The 19,144-nt window shown below is 51.6% G+C and overlaps 9 protein-coding genes across 9 annotated transcripts; 2 read left to right on the top strand and 7 right to left on the bottom strand.

Annotated features, from left to right (window-relative positions):
• Positions 1-29: 29 nt before the first annotated feature.
• BJX68DRAFT_238347 (protein phosphatase 2A structural subunit TPD3) lies at positions 30-3,190 on the bottom strand. Its single transcript, XM_071040340.1, has 9 exons — positions 2,528-3,190; positions 2,351-2,456; positions 2,133-2,284; positions 1,591-2,082; positions 1,416-1,530; positions 1,211-1,355; positions 1,046-1,146; positions 657-994; positions 30-605 (listed from the first exon to the last, which is right to left on the bottom strand). The coding sequence occupies exons 1-9, from the start codon at positions 2,588-2,590 to the stop codon at positions 267-269; spliced, it is 1,851 nt and encodes a 616-aa protein (XP_070898319.1). The 5' UTR covers positions 2,591-3,190; the 3' UTR covers positions 30-266.
• A 46-nt stretch (positions 3,191-3,236) lies between these two features.
• Positions 3,237-5,835, top strand: BJX68DRAFT_238344 (phenylalanine--tRNA ligase subunit beta). Its single transcript, XM_071040339.1, has 9 exons — positions 3,237-3,455; positions 3,513-3,553; positions 3,612-3,631; positions 3,687-3,763; positions 3,816-3,945; positions 4,010-4,276; positions 4,331-4,572; positions 4,638-5,443; positions 5,497-5,835. Exons 1-9 carry the CDS (start codon positions 3,403-3,405, stop codon positions 5,658-5,660), a joined length of 1,800 nt encoding a protein of 599 aa, XP_070898318.1. The 5' UTR covers positions 3,237-3,402; the 3' UTR covers positions 5,661-5,835.
• A 263-nt stretch (positions 5,836-6,098) lies between these two features.
• BJX68DRAFT_238342 (40S ribosomal uS3 domain-containing protein) lies at positions 6,099-6,954 on the bottom strand. Its single transcript, XM_071040338.1, has 2 exons — positions 6,673-6,954; positions 6,099-6,517 (listed from the first exon to the last, which is right to left on the bottom strand). Exons 1-2 carry the CDS (start codon positions 6,751-6,753, stop codon positions 6,182-6,184), a joined length of 417 nt encoding a protein of 138 aa, XP_070898317.1. The 5' UTR covers positions 6,754-6,954; the 3' UTR covers positions 6,099-6,181.
• BJX68DRAFT_238340 (uncharacterized protein) lies at positions 6,944-7,491 on the bottom strand. The gene has a single exon (XM_071040337.1). The coding sequence runs from the start codon at positions 7,309-7,311 to the stop codon at positions 7,126-7,128; it is 186 nt and encodes a 61-aa protein (XP_070898316.1). The 5' UTR covers positions 7,312-7,491; the 3' UTR covers positions 6,944-7,125.
• Positions 7,492-7,516: 25 nt separating this feature from the next.
• Positions 7,517-10,370, bottom strand: BJX68DRAFT_238338 (phosphatidylinositol-3-phosphatase YMR1). The gene is made up of 3 exons (XM_071040336.1): positions 10,168-10,370; positions 9,612-10,097; positions 7,517-9,549 (listed from the first exon to the last, which is right to left on the bottom strand). The coding sequence occupies exons 1-3, from the start codon at positions 10,189-10,191 to the stop codon at positions 7,804-7,806; spliced, it is 2,256 nt and encodes a 751-aa protein (XP_070898315.1). The 5' UTR covers positions 10,192-10,370; the 3' UTR covers positions 7,517-7,803.
• Positions 10,371-10,394: 24 nt separating this feature from the next.
• On the bottom strand, positions 10,395-12,993 carry BJX68DRAFT_238337 (putative respiratory complex assembly protein Rmp1). Its single transcript, XM_071040335.1, has one exon. The coding sequence runs from the start codon at positions 12,960-12,962 to the stop codon at positions 10,695-10,697; it is 2,268 nt and encodes a 755-aa protein (XP_070898314.1). The 5' UTR covers positions 12,963-12,993; the 3' UTR covers positions 10,395-10,694.
• BJX68DRAFT_238330 (N-terminal C2 domain-containing protein) lies at positions 12,980-14,595 on the bottom strand. Its single transcript, XM_071040334.1, has 5 exons — positions 14,483-14,595; positions 14,373-14,389; positions 14,299-14,322; positions 13,828-14,240; positions 12,980-13,756 (listed from the first exon to the last, which is right to left on the bottom strand). Exons 1-5 carry the CDS (start codon positions 14,493-14,495, stop codon positions 13,183-13,185), a joined length of 1,041 nt encoding a protein of 346 aa, XP_070898313.1. The 5' UTR covers positions 14,496-14,595; the 3' UTR covers positions 12,980-13,182.
• A 155-nt stretch (positions 14,596-14,750) lies between these two features.
• BJX68DRAFT_267493 (uncharacterized protein) lies at positions 14,751-15,161 on the top strand (the record flags this gene model as incomplete). The annotated part of the gene is made up of 1 exon (XM_071045832.1): positions 14,751-15,161. One exon carries the CDS (start codon positions 14,751-14,753, stop codon positions 15,159-15,161), a length of 411 nt encoding a protein of 136 aa, XP_070898312.1.
• A 311-nt stretch (positions 15,162-15,472) lies between these two features.
• Positions 15,473-18,319, bottom strand: BJX68DRAFT_99911 (uncharacterized protein). The gene is made up of 2 exons (XM_071050170.1): positions 15,890-18,319; positions 15,473-15,822 (listed from the first exon to the last, which is right to left on the bottom strand). The coding sequence occupies exons 1-2, from the start codon at positions 17,957-17,959 to the stop codon at positions 15,784-15,786; spliced, it is 2,109 nt and encodes a 702-aa protein (XP_070898311.1). The 5' UTR covers positions 17,960-18,319; the 3' UTR covers positions 15,473-15,783.
• Between the last annotated feature and the right edge of the window lie 825 nt (positions 18,320-19,144).

Below are 19,144 nucleotides of genomic sequence, written 5' to 3'. Positions count from 1 at the left end.
TGGACACTGCTTTACGTGAATCACATGATCTCAGCCAACCGTGACGTGACAAGCTTAGTGTATTCGTAGGAGTATTTGAACGGGCCAAAAGAATCTACATTTAAAAACGCCTTGAAAGTTCATCCCAGTCAGTTGTCCTGACTACTTCTAAGGTGACTAGATTGAGATCCACCCAAGATGTGAGCGCCCTCGGGTCTTCTTTCGCTCACATTCAAGGTGCTTTACAAATCTGCCAAACAGGGCATATAAAAAGCCGAGGACCAAGCCTACGGTGAGGTCTGCATAACCTCTTCGTGGCCGCCAGCGGCAGTTGTTGCAAAGTACCGAACATCAACATCATCGTCAGCTTGAAGTTTCTCCAGACTCGGGAGGATACTCTGTTGGATAAGTTCCTGGCCCTTTGGCGAAGGACCCTCCGGCTTGCCGGTCTTCTCTACGTCCGCTAGAGTGCCCTGAGGGGGAAGACGTCGCAGCGTGTCGATCAAGACAGCATATGATTTGGCGACATTGAACCGAATGTTGGGAATCTCATCAGACACGAGTCTGTCCAGGATGGGGAGTATCGAAGTCTCAATGATATCCAAAGTAGCAACGGGTGCGAGCGTCTGGAAGAAGAAGGTCAGCAAAGATTATCAACAAGGCGTCGGGTAGCATACGGAGATTGCGAAACACGTTGTCATTCTGTAGAGGTAGTTAGGATGTTGGCCCATGGCCATCACCTTCGGGATAATCGAGCCCTTGGCCCATTCGACGCCGAACACCTCTGTTAACTTCCTCAAGTTCTGTGTGGCAGCCTCTCGAATAGAGAAAACGGTGTCGCCAAGCCAGCCCATGCAGAGATCGCTGAGTTGTTCATCGAAGAAATTAACTCCCAGCTGGCTGGCAAGCAGAGGAATGTATTCAATGATGGCAAGTCGGACTCTCCACTGTTTATCTTCGGCCAATTGGACGATAGCGGGAAGAAGGGATTGAGACAGGAGCTCGATCCCGATGACTATGACGGTTAAGAAGTGACATTAATGATGGAAACTTGCTGTAGACTTACCATTGTTAACCAATTCCAACTTGGAGATTATATGCAGCCGGACATCCGGGAACTCGTCTTTGAGCATCTGGAGGAACATCGGCAGAAGGTGGGAGATTGTTCTGTACGGACTTGTAAGATTTTTGCCACAAAGCATCGGTCTAACGTTGGAAAGATGAGACTTACTCTTCCTTCCCGAGAATTGGCGCAAGACCGCTAATCTGAGTTCCCAAAGCCGCCCGCACGTGTTGAGACGGATCCGAGACGAGATCTTCCACACTTGTCATTATCTCGTTAAGCAAGGTTTCCCGATCAATTAGAGAGCAGAATCCTGTTTAGCGGTTAGTGACTTTGACCAGAAATCGTGACCAAGGATCGAGAATGGGAGTACCTGGTATCTGGCCGGCAACGGCAGTGCGGACTTCAGCCTCAGTATCTTTCAGAAGTTTGACAAATGACGGAACCATGTCGCGCGTTACAACTTCTTCATGCACTGCTTTGGCGATCTATCAAATGGATTAGAACCCATGAAAGATTCAATTGAGAAGCGACGGTAGAAAACATACCTTCTCATAGCGGTCGGCAACCATATATCTGACCCTCCAGCTTTTATCTTCAAACAAACTCCGCAGGGAAGTCAGCAATACGCCGTGGCTCGGCTGTTGCTCCTTGGGGATCTCTTCGGCAATTGAGATGAGGATATCCACTGTAAGCAGGCGCACACTATCCTGATCATCGCCAGCCAAGTACTGGAAAAGGGGTATCATCTCGTCAATGACTACTTGAGTGTTCATCTCCTTCACAAATTTCGCTAGGTTGTTGGCTGCTTGACGCCGGACCATTGGAGTCTCATCGCGCACGAGCCCGGCGAAGAATTGCCGCAAGGTTTGCTGCAGGGAAGGAGAGGATTTCTTGTAGGGAACGCAGTAAAGGCCAGTAGCGGAGACTTTCGAGGTAAACCAGTCGGCTTTTGATAAGCGTTGGACCATTGGAACGTAATATTCTTCAATCTGCTTTTCGGATAGTTGCTCGCCGATCTTGTTTAGGGACTCCACGGCCTGTAAGAGGTTAACACGAGACTCGGCGCCGCAGGATCACAGTATCTTGCCTTCTCCCTGACCAACGGTTCCTCAATGGCGGCTAGGTTCTCCAGAGGGGAGAGAAGTACGTGTCCATATTCCGGGCCGCCAACATATTCTATGAAGGAACCCAGTTCCTCGCTGAGCGCGGTCAGAACCTCGTCTTCGTCCTCGACAGAGTCTGTGTCGTAGATGTCAATATTGGATCCTGGAGCGCAAGAACATGTCGGGCGCATCGATTACTAACCATCGAGAAAAGGGATGAGCTCCTCGCGAGTCCTTTCCGGCCCAAGAGCTAACGCAATAGTGGAGAGGCGGTGGATTGCATTAAGACGGAGGAGGACATCATCGTGCTAGGAAACTCGACCGTCAGCAACAATGGCTTTTCATGATGCAGAAATCCTTATAAGGCGGTGGGCGATACCTTTAGCTCATCAATAAGAACAGCGATAGGGTAGAGCTCGTCGTTTTCACCCTGACCCTCCATCACGAATGTATCGTCGTAGTCTGATGTAATTTTGAATTAAGAGATGACTAGAGGGCGAGGATGTGGCCGGTCCAAGTCCTCCCTGACGCAATTGATATCACGCGAACACAGCGAACGACTTTTCCTCCTGGAGCGGACAAAGAAACGAGGGTCTAATGCACAAGAACAAATAAAGTCCAGCACCTGCACTGCTTCGGATTAGCTTGGGCTGATCGAGGGTGATGTCGTGGCGGCGGAAGGGGATAGTGGACAATGAGGTCCCCGGGGCGAGGTTCGTGGGGTTTGGGCCGCCGCAAGACGCTTGAGAAGCAAGAGCAGCACACCTCGCCGGTGGGATTGGGGCCGAACAGGAGAGAAACTAACCTCGGTGAATCGTCGAATTAGAATGATTCTGGGTCGAGGAGAGAATAGGAAATGGGATCGCTAAGTGGAATCTAAGAGTGGCTCCGCGGGCGCTCTGGATCGGATATTGTTGTGAAGGTGACGACGGGGCAGCTGGTCGTTTCCCAGCTTTGCACATCGCCTGTGGCTGGCGCCCATTTCGTTCTAGGGAGGGGTGTGTGAGTGGCGGTGCACGTGGCTGGTGTGCCCGCCGCCTTTACTCCTCCGCTTGTGTCCCTCAAATTTGTATGACTCCGAATCTCCATTGCGCAGAGGAATTATACCCAACCGCGGGGTGAAGTCAACAGAAGCCTTTCTCGTTCAGAAAATTGAGCCACACTTTAACCCTGTGACGCCACCCCAGTCTCACCCCCTGGGCGCTTTTCTCTCCCTTTCGCCGGCATTCCTGATTCATTTGAACCCCTCCCACCATGCCCACCATCTCGGTCGATAAGGCCGCGCTCTTCAAGGAGCTCGGCAGAGAGTATGTGCAATTGCGGATTTGAAACGACACACGGTCTGTTCTGACACAAGCTCATAGCTATACCACCGAAGAATTCGACGAGTTGTGCTTCGAATTCGGTATGTGTACCCTATACTGCACCTTGGCGGGGTTTGCGCTGACTTTATCGAAACATAGGCATTGAGCTCGACGAAGATGTAAATCCTCCGATAAACCCTCTCCAACACAGTGGCAGTTTCTGAAACAAGGCAGACAACGAATTCGGACCGACCGATTGTGGATGGCAAGCAGGAGCCCCCCCAGCTCAAGATCGAAATTCCGGCGAATCGGTACGCACCAGGTCTTGAAAAAGGGCATCGCATATACTGAGATTCTCCGCAGATATGATCTACTATGCTTCGAAGGAATCTCTCTCATGCTCAACATCTTCTTGGGCCGAAAGCCGCTTCCCAACTACAGACTTGTTGAGCCTGCTGGCGGGGAGCTGCAGAAAATCATCGTCAAGGAGGACGTGAGCGATTCCCTTCAAGACCTACATGAGTTATGTGTGCACGTATTGACGAGACATGATTCAGACGATGAAAATTAGGCCACTCGTGTCTGGCGCAATCCTCCGAAATGTCACCTTCGATAAGGCCCGCTATGAATCCTTCATCGCTCTTCAAGACAAGCTCCATCAGAATCTTGCCAGGCAAAGAACGCTCGTCTCTATTGGTACTCATGACTTGGACACTCTCCAAGGACCTTTCACCTACGAAGCCCTCCCACCGAAAGACATCCGCTTCACACCTCTCAACCAAACTCAAGAGATGAACGGCGAGGAGCTCGTGGCTTTCTACGATGTATGACCTACTACTCGTCGCCCGCGGCCCTTTATATGCTAACTCCCATTACAGAAAGATAAGAACCTAGGCAAATATCTTCACATCATCAGGGACTCCCCCGTCTACCCGGTGATCTACGACTCGAAGAGGACTGTTTGCTCCCTTCCTCCTATTATCAACGGAGACCACTCGAAGATCACCCTCAACACCAAGAACATTTTCATTGAAATTACGGCGCTTGATAAAACTAAGGTGGAAATTGTGAACAAGATCATGGTCACCATGTTCTCCCAATACACATCTGAGCCGTTCACGTAAGCTCTTTGAATTCCTCGTGGCTCACTTGACAGTGTACAATCGCTAACTTCAGAACGTGTAGTATTGAGCCCATTCAGATCATTTCTGAACACAACAACGAAACAAGAATCACTCCCGACATCGCACCCCGGACAACCCAGGCCGAAGTCTCCTATCTCAACCAGTGCTGCGGTTTGGAACTCTCTCAACAGGAAATCTGCGACCTCCTCAAGAAGATGGCCTACAAGGCAACGCCATCGGCCTCTCCCGATCTGGTTGATGTGCACATTCCTCCTACACGCGCTGATATTCTCCACCAAGCAGACATCATGGAAGATGTTGCCATTGCCTACGGATTCAATAACCTTCCACGATCCTTCCCTAGCAAGTCAGGAACAGTCGCCCAGCCTCTGCCGATCAATAAGCTCTCCGATATTGTCCGCATAGAGGCTGCGATGGCTGGCTGGTCGGAGGTTCTGCCCTTGATTCTGTGCTCCCACGACGAGAATTTCGGATGGCTCAACCGCAAGGATGATGGCAACACCGCCGTCAAGCTCGCCAACCCCAAGACTCAAGAGTTCCAAGTTGTCCGTACAAGTCTTCTTCCCGGTCTTCTGAAGACCATTCGCGAAAACAAGCACCACACTGTTCCGATGAAGATCTTCGAGGTCAGTGACGTGGCTTTCAAGGACTTGTCACTAGAGCGTAAGAGCCGAAACGAACGGCACTTTGCTGCCGCCTGGTACGGCAAGACCAGTGGTTTCGAAGTCGTACACGGTCTTCTAGACCGCGTCATGTCGATGCTGAAGAGCGCCTTCCTCACAGGCGAGGAGGGTCTCGAGAACCCTCAAGTAAACGACTCACACTACTGGATCGAGGAATTGGATGGTAGGACCCTGGTACCACTCCATAGACTAGAATCATCTCCTAACAGAAGACAGACCCAACCTACTTCCCCGGCCACGCCGCCTCCGTCCACGTCCGCATCGGTGGCAAGGACGTCATAATCGGCTCCTTCGGTATCCTACACCCAACTGTGCTGGAGAACTACGAGATGAAATACCCCGTCAGCACTTTGGAAATCAACATCGAGGCCTTCCTGTAGTGCAGACACATGAAGTCTGGACACGGATTGGATACGTAATGGGTGGTTTAGAGCTTAGATAGATATATCTTGCGCTTGCTCGATACCTTGTGTACATGTCTACTTACCTCGAGGCTGATCTTATGAGCTTTCGACGAAGATAAAATAAAAAAAGTGGAAGAATTTTTCTGTTCAACTTGCTTGTCGTGGTCAAGGTAGTATCATATTGGCGGAGGGGAATTATGCAACTATATATATAACGATTTACCACAGCTTTGACCCACCGTCCAGGCATTTCCGGTGTTTCCAGTACGGAGTAGTCCTATCAGAGGCCACTAGCTGAATGGCCCACCGACTTTGCACGTGGGAAGCATCTTCGTAATCAAAGACGAACATCCCGAGATACATCGGACTTAGGAACGTACACTCCCTACAAATACTACGTACAAGACAAGCCTATGAAGTTCATATGGTTCTTTATTTTTGGGTCATGGAAATAGGGTAGATAACAAGAACGTAGCGCAAATATCAGAACCCGATAATTACTCCTGCGCATAAGCCTCGCCGCTAGCAGCACCTTCCTGGCCCTCCGCAGCCTGTTGCTCGGCCAGACGCTGCTGCTCGGCGGCCTGCTGGGCGGCAACGGCCTTGGCACCGTAATCCTGGGAGACGGGCTGGAGAACGGGTTGCTCCTCCTTGGGCTCGATAATGGTGACGGAGTCGGGGAGGGTCTTCTGGGGACCGGCCTTGCCCTCGGGGTCGGAGCCGCGCATGATCTTGACCTTGATACCAAGGACACCCTGGCGGAGGAGAACGTGGCGGGTAGCGGAGTCAATGAACTCCTTGGCGGGTTGACCGGAGTGGATCATGAATCCGTCCTGGAGAGAGAATTGTATGTTAGTGAATGGTTCCGTGAGCGTTCTAGACCACCAATGGATGTTTCAATGTCCGAGTTTGCTCCCGCCTTCGCGCTGCGATATCCCAACCAAAAATCCATCCTTTGGGGTCTTTTGACGATTCTGATAAGACGTACAGTGAACTTCATGGACTTGGCACGGGCAGCACGGAGCTTTCCGGAAACGACAACCTCACAACCCTTGGCACCGCTCTCCATGATGAAACGGAGAACACCGTAGCAGGCCCGACGGACGGCCAGACCGTTGAGGAGCTTGTAGCGGAGGGACTCGCACTGAGCGACGGCGGACAGACCGCGGTTCTGGACCTTGGCGGCATAGAGGGAGACGGAGTTCTCGGGGAACTTGAAGCGCTTCTGGATGAGGGAGGTGAGCTCGCGGATGCGGCGACCCTGCTCACCGAGAACCTCCTGGGTGTGGGTGGCACGGATGACTATGGGAAAACAAGAGCCTCTGTTAGCAATGTCCTGATATTCTGCTGATTCTTGCGCCCGCCAAAATATTGATGTCGAGAATTCCTTCAATCCCATTCCTTTCCTCGTCCTCTGCCTCGAGAAACCCCGCCAGAAAACTCAATTGCCATTGTAGAATCGGGCGAACGTACTGATATCGGTGACGGTGGGAGTGACACGGACTTCGACACCGGAGTAGCCCTCCTCAGCCAGCTCGCGCTGGAAGAACTCGTTCAACTCGGCATAGAAGACACCGTCGGCGACGAACTTGCGGCGCTTCGAAATAGCTCCCTGGACTGCAGCCATGTTTGCGTCTATTTGATTGTCGAGTAAAGGGCCGAGGACGCGGTGATAGGGCGGTGCACCAAAGTTGGGAAGTCGTTCAAAGGTCAGGTCGGTTTTCAGAAGTTCGGCGTTAGTGGGGAATTTTGCCAGTAGGGCTTCCTCCCTTCCTAATCGGGACAGGGCTCAACCCTCGCTTGCTCACCGCCCGCGCCTTCCTCTTCAGCGCCCGCCAAGACTTCAAGACGCTCGACCTGCTTCAGGCGCCAAGGCACCAACTCATACTTCGGCCTGATCCAATCCGAACGCTGAAGAGTAGTCTGCTATAATTCATCAAATGTATATCGCATGTTGCTCTACACTCACAAGACACAAGGCTATTGACAAAAAACCAAGGCTAAACCGAAAAATCATAGGTAAGGCGTATTTTGGTCGATGCCCACTGGATCAACGAAGACATCAACTCCAACGCCCTGTTCATAGTGGCTTTTGTGTGCTGCCAGATAGCCTTTCCCTTCACTGCATCTCAACCTCCATTTGGCTCATGCCGCTCGAGCCAGAGTTTTTATCCTTACCTGTGGAGAAGGATAGATCAGAGATTCCTGATATCACTGTTGACACCTTGTTCACCGGTGGCGGGGACTGGTTAGCAGGTACACCACTGCCCAAGGCTTGTTGGCTCGTTTCAACACCTGTCAATATGGGTGACCCTGAGTTATCCCGGGGAGTAGCCTGAAAAGCGCTGCTCATGCGACCTCCGTTCATTTCCGCGTCTGTCCGGCCGAAAGCTTCACTCCACCACCTGATTTCCTTGACTCGAGGAAAGATCAATCGTTCTTTGCCCCGCTGGTTGTCGTCGATATCTGCCTCGTACTTTGGGTTCAGAAACTGCTCTTTCCTCGCAAGGAAATAGTCCCAGACACTGCGCGTCCGCTCCTTGGCGTTCATATCCACACGCTCTTTCTCACTATTGAAGACAAAAGTGCCATACTGGCATGAATACAGGTGGTAGAGCAGTCGTCGTAGAAACCGCTCATTGAACTCGAATCGCGTGGGGTACTGATACAGCATCTGGTAGGTTGCGTCGAGAAATTGATGGAAGACCGGGCTTGTCTCTTTCGGTTTGGTAACTTCTTTCTCAGCAACAGCGGTCCTCGGCGTGGGTGACGGCCTCATGGCCGCAGGGGTATCGGAATCATATTCTCTGACGTCTCCCTCCGAGTCGCCAAGCGAATCACGACTGGTGTTGTCTCGAGCAAAAAAGCCCTTTGCGCTGAGGAAAGCGTTTTCGATGGCTTTACCGGCGCCGCTACTCTCGCCAGAACCACGTCCCAAGTCACCCCCTATCCTTTCGTTCTCGATCTGGAACCATTTTTCACTATTCAGGTGTCCCGCTCTGTGGCGGAACATGTGGCCGAAAGAAAGCCAGTCCTTTTCCACCAAAACCATGAATCCTTCCATGGTTCGATAATACGGATCAAGACAAATCTGACTCAAGGCGCTCAGCTGACTTGTGCGATCCCAACCATCCGAGCAGTGAATTAATACATGCGAGTGCTGAAGGCCGACTTGCCGAGCAATCAGACCAGAGCCTTCCAAGATGCCGGATATATGCTTCAACCAGCCACTCTTTGCCAGCTGATCTCTGTTCGGACCAAGTGGGGTTAGATCCGAGTCCTTGAGCGCGTCTATCACCCTGTTGAGAGAATCCCTCATCACATGGATGTTATCAATCCCGAGATAGGCTTTCGTAGCAAACGGATAGTGGTCCATATTCTCTGAGCCTAGTCCAACAGCTTGCATAGCGATAGCATTGACGGTGGGCCGCGCATCGACGATTAGATTATGTTGTTGAGCGCCATATATGTGAGGTTTGTCGTCAGCTTCCTCAACCGACGCGAGAAGCTCATCTTCTAACTCTTCAGCATTTGTAATATCCGGGAAGCTCTGACTGCCAGGCAGCTCGCCTTGTGTCGAAGTTGAGGACTCATGGTCTAGATTCGGAGGGGTAAAGTTGGCGAGCGGCCTATCTGAGCGCGTACTCGCAAAGATGGCTGCCAAAAGCTTCTCGTCCTGGATGCTTCTGTTCCCGCGGAAGCCAACGAGCGGTTGAGAGCTTCTGGTGATGGAACAGTTGTTGATGGGATGCAGGTACGTCAATACTGGTATCCGAGCACGAGACCTGAATTTTCCGGCATAATTGATCGTGTTGTCCGAGATGCCGGTCGGGACAGCGAAGATGGCAGGGTAGGTGGGGGAGAACTATAAACGCAAGTTAACTTGGCTCGTAACAAAAACAGCCCGGGAAGTGATGTGAGATATACCCCATAGTCTGAGTTTATGTGCGATATGCGCCAACCATGACCATTATTGCCGTCTACGCCTTGTCGCGCCAACTCTTTGCGGGGATCGTAGAGGGCCCAGCCATTAACCTCGCGCTCGGGAGTCGGCGGCTGAAAGGAAAAAGCATATAGTCTATCGATTCGCCCGATCTTGCAAGTCCACGATTTAATGCTCTCAAAAACATCTCTAGCTCTGCTCTCTGCGGTAAAATAGAAGCAAACAAAGGTGAAATCTCGGCATCGTAGGCGAATCGATGACGGTTGGCGGGAGACGGCGGGAGTCGGACGATAGGTGCAAAAGGATATGATGGGATATGTTATCCAAAGTTCTCTTGGCCTGACAACTGCGCCTTGTGCCTGTGTATTATCTGGTTGGGGAGGAACGTGGGAGAAGATAATATGGTGCGGGGTGAGGTGAAGCGTGCCAACAACTTGTTCTCCTCGGCGGGCTAAGGTCACGTCTTCAACCTAGAATATGAACAAAGGCAGTCAGACACATTATTCATGTAAATGGCTTCCCAGAAATGGCCCAACTCACCTTAGCGACCCGTGTTCTCTCCATGCCTTTGCTGCTAACGGGTGTGTCCAGCCTTCATGGCTGGTGTGCGCGAGGGACCGGATTGGCTGGTTCAGCGGCGTATGAGAATCCGAGCGATTGGAACGAACGGATTCACAGATATAAGATGGATTCGCAGTATGTATAGCAGCAGAGCCGAGGATTGGATTGAGGATAAATTCAGGTTAGGAGTCAGTTGCACGGACTCGGTCAGCTTGCGGCGCGGCCCCTCGCTCGCTAGCCTGGACCACATGAACTACGTCAATTCCCCGGATTGGCTCCCGCCATGCATTGATGATTGTTTAGGCATACTACCGGACAACGACTGACTTGGGCATTGCCGGATAACAAAGCCTGCGATCTCTTTGTTTCGCAACAGGTAACCAGGCTATTTCTATACATATATTATTATACACAGCTCGCTAATGTCCATTCCCATCCAACCATGACTTCGCCAATAGAGCCATAAACACCGATTTGCACCTGCAGAATAGATCTATCATTTCATATCAAACCAGGTCGAGTTCAAATGATAATGCACACGCCGCGCTATAAAATGACTTGAACTCATCTTGAAGAGACTTGGTTGAAGCCGCAGAGTGATTATCCCCAAGTTCCATCTGCAGGAATAAATCATCTGTCATGGACGCTTCGAATGGTCCACCTTCAGAGGAAGAAAAGACGAGTCGCTGATTCTGGAATTCATACTTGTAAGTCACCGTGTCACCTAGGGCGTCGTTCACCGGCACGTATAGGTACTCCGCTGTAACAGTCGAAGATTGGTCTGCATCAACGCTTCGCGAAAGGTAAGATGGCAGGGTGATCATAGTGGACACTGGTAACGGAACCGCACTGGTGGTAATCCTATTCTTCCTAAAACATCGGCGGAGACCGGTTTGAACGCCTTCCAAGGAGTACAGTTCCTGTGGCCCAGTCAAAAGGTCATGGGTCGCACTCCTTGTGAACCGAATGTCGGCTGTGGCTTCCGGGAGTAGATAGTCAACGCTGGTTTCGTCTAGAACGGCTTTGGCACCGCAAATAACACATGGATCTTCGCTGCTGTCGTTGAATATTGCTGGAGTTTCAACCTCCAACTCGAGCTGTGGGAGGACATCTGCATGAGAAGCAGCTGGAACAAGCCGAATGCGATGGGTTCTCGTGCCTTCTTCACTTAATCTTGGTGTCAATGAGCGCATGAGGTGGCCCGCACGGGGGACTTCCTTGACAAAAGTCCTCGAGAAAGACAACTGCCCTAATTGAGCGGCACTTAATCGTTTCTCCTCGAGGAAGGGCTTACGCAAGAAGAGGCATTTGCCAGCTGCAGCAGTTACAGACTCCCTGACGCTGGGAACTGATACGTAACTGGCACTGGCAGATGACTTTCGCTGAAGGAAGTTTAAAAGCTCGTCTGAGATGGCGGACTGGCTAGTATTGAAGAGAAACTCGGATGGACTTTTGGACTTTCGTAGCGTTGAGGGGATTTCCCAGCGGAACCACGGCTTCCCTCTATCGGGCCAAGACGCGGTAGTCTCTGTATTGACATCATGAACATCTGCCTGCTCGGAGGCGGACATATATGTGCTGAAAGGGACAGGGGGTGATCGGGCCTTGTTCAGCGCTAGGTGAAGAGTTCTTCGAGCATTTTTCGCCTCCCCTTTGTTCTCAAGAAGGTAGAATAGCCTTTGTGGGATGCTGGAAGAGCTTTGCTCAAAGGAAACCTTGTATGTTTCCGACACCCATGACAGGAACTTAGAACTGAATATTCCTTTGGCGCTCGCCTCGTCGAGCTCAATGCCGATGTTGACATGCTTAATCCTGTTTGTAGCGTCGTGTATCACGTCTGCGACGTTTTCGCAGGACCGTTGTTTCCCGGTAACTCTGACAAGTCCCATAGTATGCACAACATCGATACTTGCGTCATTCATACTGGCTAAATCTTCGAAGGAAAAGTGCGTTGAACCCAGAAAAAGCGATAGGTGGTGCGAGGGAAGGCGAACATCGAGTTGGCCAATCTCATCAACGACTCCAACCTGCCAGCAATCCCGGAGGATCCTTTCGGCAAGAACAAACTTGCGCGGCAGAGATTGTAACCCCTTGGTATCTGCAATTCGAGTGGTGACGCTGTGGCCGTGGCCACTTTTAAGCTCAAAGTAAGGAGAGGTTCCGGGGTTCCATCTCATATAACTGGAATGCTGAAGCATACCGGGCTTAGGATGAGCATCAATGTACTCCTTCATCTGCGCATACGTGAAGGACGATTGTAATTTTTCTCGGAGGGCCTTAAAATCGGGCTCGCTAAGGTTCGTATGTAGCTTGTAGTCTTCGGCGAAACTCTCAATGGCAACGCTGGTATTATCAGGACTGGTTTCCCCAATATGCTGCAGCATATATTGGGCGCCATCTCCCTGGACACTTTCTTTCCGGTCGTCTTTGAAGAGGACTCTGGAGCGTTTGTTCTTTTCTCCAAGGACGATGACCTCCCCGGGCTGTCCAAGGGCAGAAACACTGAGGCCCACTTTCCTCCCGAAATAGCCCCGGCGGTCACGATGAGTTTGGGGTTTCCGACGCGAAAATTGTCGACCGGACAGGTCAGGATCGTTGCTAAGTTCGCGTTCTGTATCATTAGGTGCATCATCTCCTGAGTTGCTGGCGGTATTTTGGTGCCGAGCATGGATGCCACGGGGCGGTAGCGACGCATATATCGCGTCTATTCGGCATATTGGGCGTAGGCGACAGTCAAGTAGAGTTCGCGCATGTCGGGATGATCGAGAAAGCATTGGGAATAAGGGATTTGGTTGCGGACAAATTTGCTCGAAATCTTGCGAGGCGGCGGCGGCGACGGAGCTTCAACATTATGATAGAACTAAGCCAGATATGGACTAGTCTAGCGCCAGAGGCCTTATCGATAACAGACCTCCATTTGCTCCATACATTTTCACAATGAACAAACGCCATGAGTTGAGTCTGAAACTTGGAAAGCTAGGATTTGACCAAGTATCATTGTTTATTACTAATCTCCCAGCTTCGCAGGTCATCTCGTACGTCAAACTCTGACAATTCATGCTCTGTACTACGGTTCCTCCAACTCTTCCCCATGTCATTGTCATAGAGTTGGTGTTCGATACTTCCGCTCTTCTCGGTATGTTCAATCGCAGGGGAAAAGTCCAACCCTTTATTGCCTTTGCTGTGGCGACTTGAGCTTCGTGCCCGCCGTTCGTAGCCTGGTGATAGAAGGTTCCGCGACGCAGCCTGCTCTGTACGCCCAGTTCCACGATTAGGGGACCGCTCATTATGGTATCCTTCGGCGGGTGGCCCGGAGCTCGAATCGTGGAGATCAGTTCCCCCAACGGCCCCAGAGAAGAGCCCCTCAATTAATTTATCGGCAGGCAGGTCATCGGCGCGGGATGTCCAGGAAGCTGCCAGCGTGCATCGGTACATTTCTTGCATATCAGCAACCTCTCGGCTCTGGGTGTTGATCAAAGGTAGCTGGCCCATATCATCAGCCTCGACCTGTTCTGAGGCCACAACTCCTGTGATACCTCCAAAGGCCATAGCGGATTTCAATGGCGGCCTAACAGTTATCAACAACGGTTAGCATAAAGGTTCAAGGGCGCGAAAAGCGACCTTTGACATCAAACATACGTCGTGAAGTTCCGATCTCCCTCCACTTGCTGCACAGAGATGCCAATCTTGAGTGTGCTATTTATTTTGCTATCCTGCAACAAGTACCGCCGGACAATCCCCTCGTCATCATCGCTTTTATCCACGTATTCGGAAAGGTTGAGCTTGACCCTTCCCAGGAGGTTTTTCTCGCCGTGCCCTCCCGATGAGAACTCCTGTATAACATCGAATTGAATTTCGCAGTCATGAAGCATGTGATCGCGATCGATCGTCAACCTGAGCTGCAGTGTCCGCTCATAGTTCCAGGACGCTCTATGGTCGATAATGAGGGCTTTGTCGGTGTTTCCGTGATGCTCGTTTGCATTCGAAGAAGGTAAGCGCCATTTTACATATGCAGTTCCGGTAACGAGAGGGATGTTATTGAGGTCAATGATCTAGGATTCAAGTCGACTGGTCAGCGTCGGAAGATGATCGGAGGCTCGGGTGGCTCACTCGGAGGACTAACTCAAACCTAGGCTGTGACGTCGTTATCAGACCTGGAATCTCAAGATAGGAGCAGTACTTGCCCTTCTATTCTTTGGGACTGGAGGCGCTCGCAGTCAGCAAGGGCATTCATCCCATGACATCACATTGGCTAAGTGAGAGAAAATCGAGGCGCATGTAAGGCTCAACTTACCGAAAGCTTGCATCTTCCACGGATGTCACAGGCGACTGTAAATCGCAAAGTATCTCCCTCTTTGACCTAGATCCCGCTGTCATTACCCTGTTCCTCTCGAGCCGCAACCTAACACCCTCCCTTGAGTGCTCTCTGCAGGGCGGTGTATAACAATTAGCAGAAAGCTACCGCCCAACTTCCCGAGTCTCTCTCGTCGAGTCCTCCGAGACGAACCGCAACCTGCCTGAAAACTGATCCGCGAGTGACCAGAAAGGTCAAACTGACTACAATGGACCGACCTCCTCTCTCGCCACCTTCTGAGCCATCCCCGTCTCCAAAAACCACGCCAATTCCCCTCGACTCGCCTACGCGCACAACCCCAATCCACGAGCTCCTTCCAGACATCCGCCTCCCAAGCGCTCTTCCAACATACAACTACAATCCGGTAACCTGCGCTCCTCTAGACACCGACGATGTACGCGCCCAGCTTGAGGAACTGCGCAAAGAGTTTCCGACACACGAAGCGGCGCTAAAGGCGCAAGAACAGGCCGCGCGCGAGCTGAAGCAGAAATTGGAGGATGCGGAGAAGAAGCGCGAGGAGGTGCAGAAGACCATGGATAAGAAGATCAAGGAGCGAAATACCGAGCTGAAGGTTCTTTCGAAGTACCAGGATGGAAAGGCTTCAGGCTTGCCAACTTAAAGGCCCGAGGTGGTTTGCTATTGTTACGGAGTTTTCGAACATAACTCTGGTTCCGCATTGGAACCACAGGTCGAACCCTTATGAGAAGGAATCGCGCTCTACTCTAGTATCAAGGGCAGAAACGCTGGTTGATTCTGCGAACTATACCTCGAAATCACCAGGATAGCTATCATTGCCGGGCCTTGTAGCGCCCTTACTCGAAGCACAACGCCGGATTTGGTCGTCCACCACTTTACTCGCCATCTGAGGCACTACAAAGTGAACTGGACCAACAAAGTGGACTGGCGAACCTATTTTGGCGCTTACCAGCAATATATACCGCCTCAATCGCAGCCAGCAGCAGGTATCCGCGAAGGGAGGATCAACCGGGCATTCAGCGCCAGGAAGGTTGACTACACCAAGCTATATATTTATCTACAACCACCGCTATACCTTGAGGAACGCGCGATCTTAACACTCAACCCGACGTCGAATTCAGACATCCATTATAAACATTATTATCATGACGTATAAACAGTTGACATGTCCATAACGTCGCAAGCATGATTAATCATATGCACATGTAAATGAAAGTCGTTGCCCATTATTCATGGCTTTCACAAGTTTGGAATCAAAAACCGCTTCACAGGTTACCCAAGATCTGCACCAACGCGGGAAGTAACTGGATATACAACGTTAGCAAGATGATTCTTTTAGGATATCAGGGGATATGCGCGGTGATAGCTTACCTCCGAAGCATCCTCAATCAAAGTCTGCGTCTCATTGACAAATTTGCCGGTGAGCAAGTCGCCGGCGTGGTCTAAAAGACCACCGACCTGTACGAGCAACTCGGGTGTGATAACAGGCGCGACTCCATCAATGAGTTCCTTGGTCTCGTTGACGAATTTCGGCGTCAAGAGACCCGTGGCGTTTCCAACCAGGAAGGTCACATTGTGGAGGAGATTAGGCGTGATGGCCGGGCCAACGCTCTCAATGAGGTTCTGAGTTTCCTCGACGAACTTGGTTGTGAGAAGCTTGTTGGCGTTACCGAGGAGACCGCCCACGTCGGCGAGAAGCTCGGGCGTGATGACCGGTGAGATGTCGCTGATGAGGCCAGAGGTTTCATTGACGAACTTGGGTGTTAGGAGATCGTTGGCGTTATCCAGGAGGCTGCCCACCGAGTCAAGCAAGCCGTCGCCCAAGATCGGGCCGAGCTCGGTGATTAAGCCACGGGTATCCTTGACGAATTCAGGCGTAAGGAGGTCGTTGGCGTTGCCAAGTAGGCCCTTGGTGTCGTCAACAAAGTCCGACGTCAATAGTTTGCCGGCATTGTTCAGTAATCCGCCGACTTCCTTGAGAAGTTCGGGTGTGAGGACTGGCGCCACTGCTCCAATGAGGCCTTGGGTATCATCCACAAAGTCTGCAGTTAGGAGGTCATTGGCGTTACCCAGCAAGGCGGCAACCTCCTTGAGAACGTCAGGTGTAAGGACAGGAGAAACAGCACCAATCAGACTGCGGGTATCCTGCACAAAGTCCGCCGTCAGCAAGTCGTTGGCGTTGCCCAGAAGAGAGCTGATCGATTTGAATAGTCCAGGAGTAAGGAGAGGACCGGCGGATTCGATCAATCCTTGAGTGTCGTTGACGAACTCGGGGGTCAACAGGTCGTTGGCGTTACCCAAGAGACTGCCAACTTCAGCAAGGAGACCAGGTGTAATCACTGGCGCCACATTGTTGATCAATCCCTTGGTGTTCTTCACAAAGTCCGCACTGAGCAGGTTGATGGCGTTCTTGAGCAGCGTGCTGAGCTCCTTGATCAAGTCGGGCGTCAGGAGAGGACCAGCAGCCTCGATCAACTGGCGAATCTCCTTCACAAACTCAGCTGTCAACAGGGTGTTGGCGTTTCCGATCAAAGCATTGACCTCCTTGACAAAGTCCGCAGTCAGGAGGTGGTTGGCGTTTCCAATCAAGGTGTTAACCTCCTTGACAAACTCTGCAGTCAGCAGGTTGTTGCCGTTCTCCAACAAGCTGGAAATCTGCTTAAATAGATCAGGCGTCAGGAGAGGTCCGACGGATTTGATGAGTTTCTTGATCTCATCGACAAATTCCGGCGTCAACAGGTCGACTGCGTTATCGACGAGACTCTCCAGTTTCTTGATCAGGGCCTGGGTCAGCAGCCCGGACGCTAGGTCAATCAAACCCTTGGTCTGCTCGGTTGTCTTGTCGTCGAACAGGTACGCAAAGTGATGGAAGAACGATTCAATATTCTTTAGTAATGTAGGTGAAAGGAGGCCAGTCACGCCGCCCAGGAGATTTCCCAGGTCAGTCAATGGGTTTCCAGTTACTCCATCAGGAATCAGTGGGTTGTCGTCGGACGAACTCGATGTTTGGCTAGAGCTGCTAGACGTCGTGCTCGGCTTAGTAGTCTCCGTCTTTGTCACTGTGGTGGTTGGAGCTGCAGACTCGGTAGGCCCATTCGTATTATCGGCAGCATCATCCGGGGCGTCGGAGCTCGAGGGAGAGAGGATGCCACCTAGTAGACCATTGCCCGAATCATCGTCCTGCTGGTCGGTACCGTCCTGGCTCGGGGTGGCGGCCGGCTGCGTTGTTGTCGGCTGTGGAGCTTGGGTATCCTCCTCCTGGTCATCTCGGGTGCTCTCAGTCGGCTCTGCAACGACAGTGGTGGTTGGCTCTGCCACGGCTCCCGTGGGTACCGCGACAGACTGGTCTTCAACGGCCTCCTGTGACGGGGATACTTGAGCTGGTGTCGCCAGCGCGGTGCTCGAGAGCACCAGCGCCGAGAGAATTGTTGAAAAACGCATTCTGAGTCTCCGTCCAAGCTTCACAGGAGGTTGTCCAGCAGTTGACAGCGGAGGGGAACCAAATTTGAAAAGGAGGGAGGTGGATGGGGTTCTTTATACTAGACGTGGACCAAGCAATGCCCCCGCTTGCCGCTAGTATTTGAGTCTGGGGAGCCGAGCAGACGAGAATCCCCGCATGTGAGGTGATACGCCGCCTATCTCACTCTTAATTACAATGGAGATTTCCTTGTTTATTCCCCCTTGGCTTTGTCGACCCATCGATGATGAGAAGTCTTGAATCTGATCTAACGGAGATTGATACCTGTTTAGCACGCGGTAATTGTGATATTCCCTCGATCTAGAGAGGCCACCATGGGTCCGGGGGCGGTGGTTAACCTATCAGGTAGCAGCAAGGGGTGATAATCCTCGTTTGTAGCGACGAGGATTGATCGAGAGCAGCCATCGTCGTCAGTGGAGATGACTCAAGCGTACGGAGCAACCATTCTGGTCATGCTGGGAACAGACGGTGCCTCCCGCCTGTCTTGCGGGAATGCGGTTCTGCATAATTGAATTGGGAAAGCCTTGCGATGAAAGTTGCTTGGATCTTCTGCTCTCTCCTTGAGCCTATCGACAAAACGGGAAAGATTGACCAGCAGCAAGGTACTGGGCCCAGCGCGCCTTTAGCTATGGGAGGCACTATTTTACTACAATGCTGATCAGTGATGACTAGCGCAGCCATTGGACGAGTGGCGGCACTGCGGGAATACTGAATTGCTCACTGAAGTCTGAATATCAAGCAATCGGTATTCCGAAGCCTTCTGTCTCCGTTGGCTGTTGTTGGTAGCTCTATGTTATGCTCTCGGTGGGCGCTTTCATGGTCGTACCAAAGGCATTAGCTTGATGGGAAAGACAAGGGAAACTTGTCAAGCGGAAAAGTTGTGAAAAAGACCTAAATCATGAACTTTGGAGCCCCTAATCAACGGGGGTCCCAGAAACGGTGCCTGAGAGGGTGGAGACAACCCGATTCCTGGTGGGCCACTCTGGACAAGCAGAGGGAACAACACTGCGGCGGTGCAGCCTCTGGTGTCTATCAAAAGCATGTGATAGAGGCAACGTGCAGGGAGTGCTCCGAGTATGTACATCAGCGTGTCGCCGGAGCTTTTCTCTTGCTCTGCTCTCATCCGATGATGCCTTGGTTGGAAGTTG

This window comes from Aspergillus pseudodeflectus (genome assembly GCF_044049435.1).
Source record: "Aspergillus pseudodeflectus strain CBS 756.74 chromosome Unknown BJX68scaffold_25, whole genome shotgun sequence".
In the NCBI taxonomy this organism is placed as follows: Eukaryota; Fungi; Ascomycota; class Eurotiomycetes; order Eurotiales; family Aspergillaceae; genus Aspergillus; species Aspergillus pseudodeflectus.
The sequence above is the reverse complement of the archived record's forward strand: the minus strand, read 5'-3'. Positions and strand labels throughout refer to the sequence as shown.

Coding starts and splice junctions, on each gene's coding strand:
- BJX68DRAFT_238347 (XM_071040340.1), bottom strand. CDS start 2,590: ATGGAGGGTCAGGGTGAAAACGACGAGCTCTACCCTATCGCTGTTCTT. Junction 995..1,045: donor GTTGGAATTGGTTAACAATG/GTAAGTCTACAG, acceptor TAACCGTCATAG/TCATCGGGATCGAGCTCCTG. Junction 606..656: donor CAACGTGTTTCGCAATCTCC/GTATGCTACCCG, acceptor TTCTTCTTCCAG/ACGCTCGCACCCGTTGCTAC.
- BJX68DRAFT_238344 (XM_071040339.1), top strand. CDS start 3,403: ATGCCCACCATCTCGGTCGATAAGGCCGCGCTCTTCAAGGAGCTCGGC. Junction 3,764..3,815: donor ATCGAAATTCCGGCGAATCG/GTACGCACCAGG, acceptor GATTCTCCGCAG/ATATGATCTACTATGCTTCG. Junction 4,573..4,637: donor TACACATCTGAGCCGTTCAC/GTAAGCTCTTTG, acceptor CAGAACGTGTAG/TATTGAGCCCATTCAGATCA.
- BJX68DRAFT_238342 (XM_071040338.1), bottom strand. CDS start 6,753: ATGGAGAGCGGTGCCAAGGGTTGTGAGGTTGTCGTTTCCGGAAAGCTC. Junction 6,518..6,672: donor CCAAGTCCATGAAGTTCACT/GTACGTCTTATC, acceptor TTCTCTCTCCAG/GACGGATTCATGATCCACTC.
- BJX68DRAFT_238340 (XM_071040337.1), bottom strand. CDS start 7,311: ATGGCTGCAGTCCAGGGAGCTATTTCGAAGCGCCGCAAGTTCGTCGCC.
- BJX68DRAFT_238338 (XM_071040336.1), bottom strand. CDS start 10,191: ATGGAGAGAACACGGGTCGCTAAG. Junction 10,098..10,167: donor AGAGAACACGGGTCGCTAAG/GTGAGTTGGGCC, acceptor TTCATATTCTAG/GTTGAAGACGTGACCTTAGC. Junction 9,550..9,611: donor ACATAAACTCAGACTATGGG/GTATATCTCACA, acceptor TTGCGTTTATAG/TTCTCCCCCACCTACCCTGC.
- BJX68DRAFT_238337 (XM_071040335.1), bottom strand. CDS start 12,962: ATGCTTTCTCGATCATCCCGACATGCGCGAACTCTACTTGACTGTCGC.
- BJX68DRAFT_238330 (XM_071040334.1), bottom strand. Junction 14,241..14,298: donor GGTTTGAGTTAGTCCTCCGA/GTGAGCCACCCG, acceptor CTTGAATCCTAG/ATCATTGACCTCAATAACAT. Junction 13,757..13,827: donor GGAGATCGGAACTTCACGAC/GTATGTTTGATG, acceptor GATAACTGTTAG/GCCGCCATTGAAATCCGCTA.
- BJX68DRAFT_99911 (XM_071050170.1), bottom strand. CDS start 17,959: ATGCGTTTTTCAACAATTCTCTCGGCGCTGGTGCTCTCGAGCACCGCG. Junction 15,823..15,889: donor TGATTGAGGATGCTTCGGAG/GTAAGCTATCAC, acceptor TTGTATATCCAG/TTACTTCCCGCGTTGGTGCA.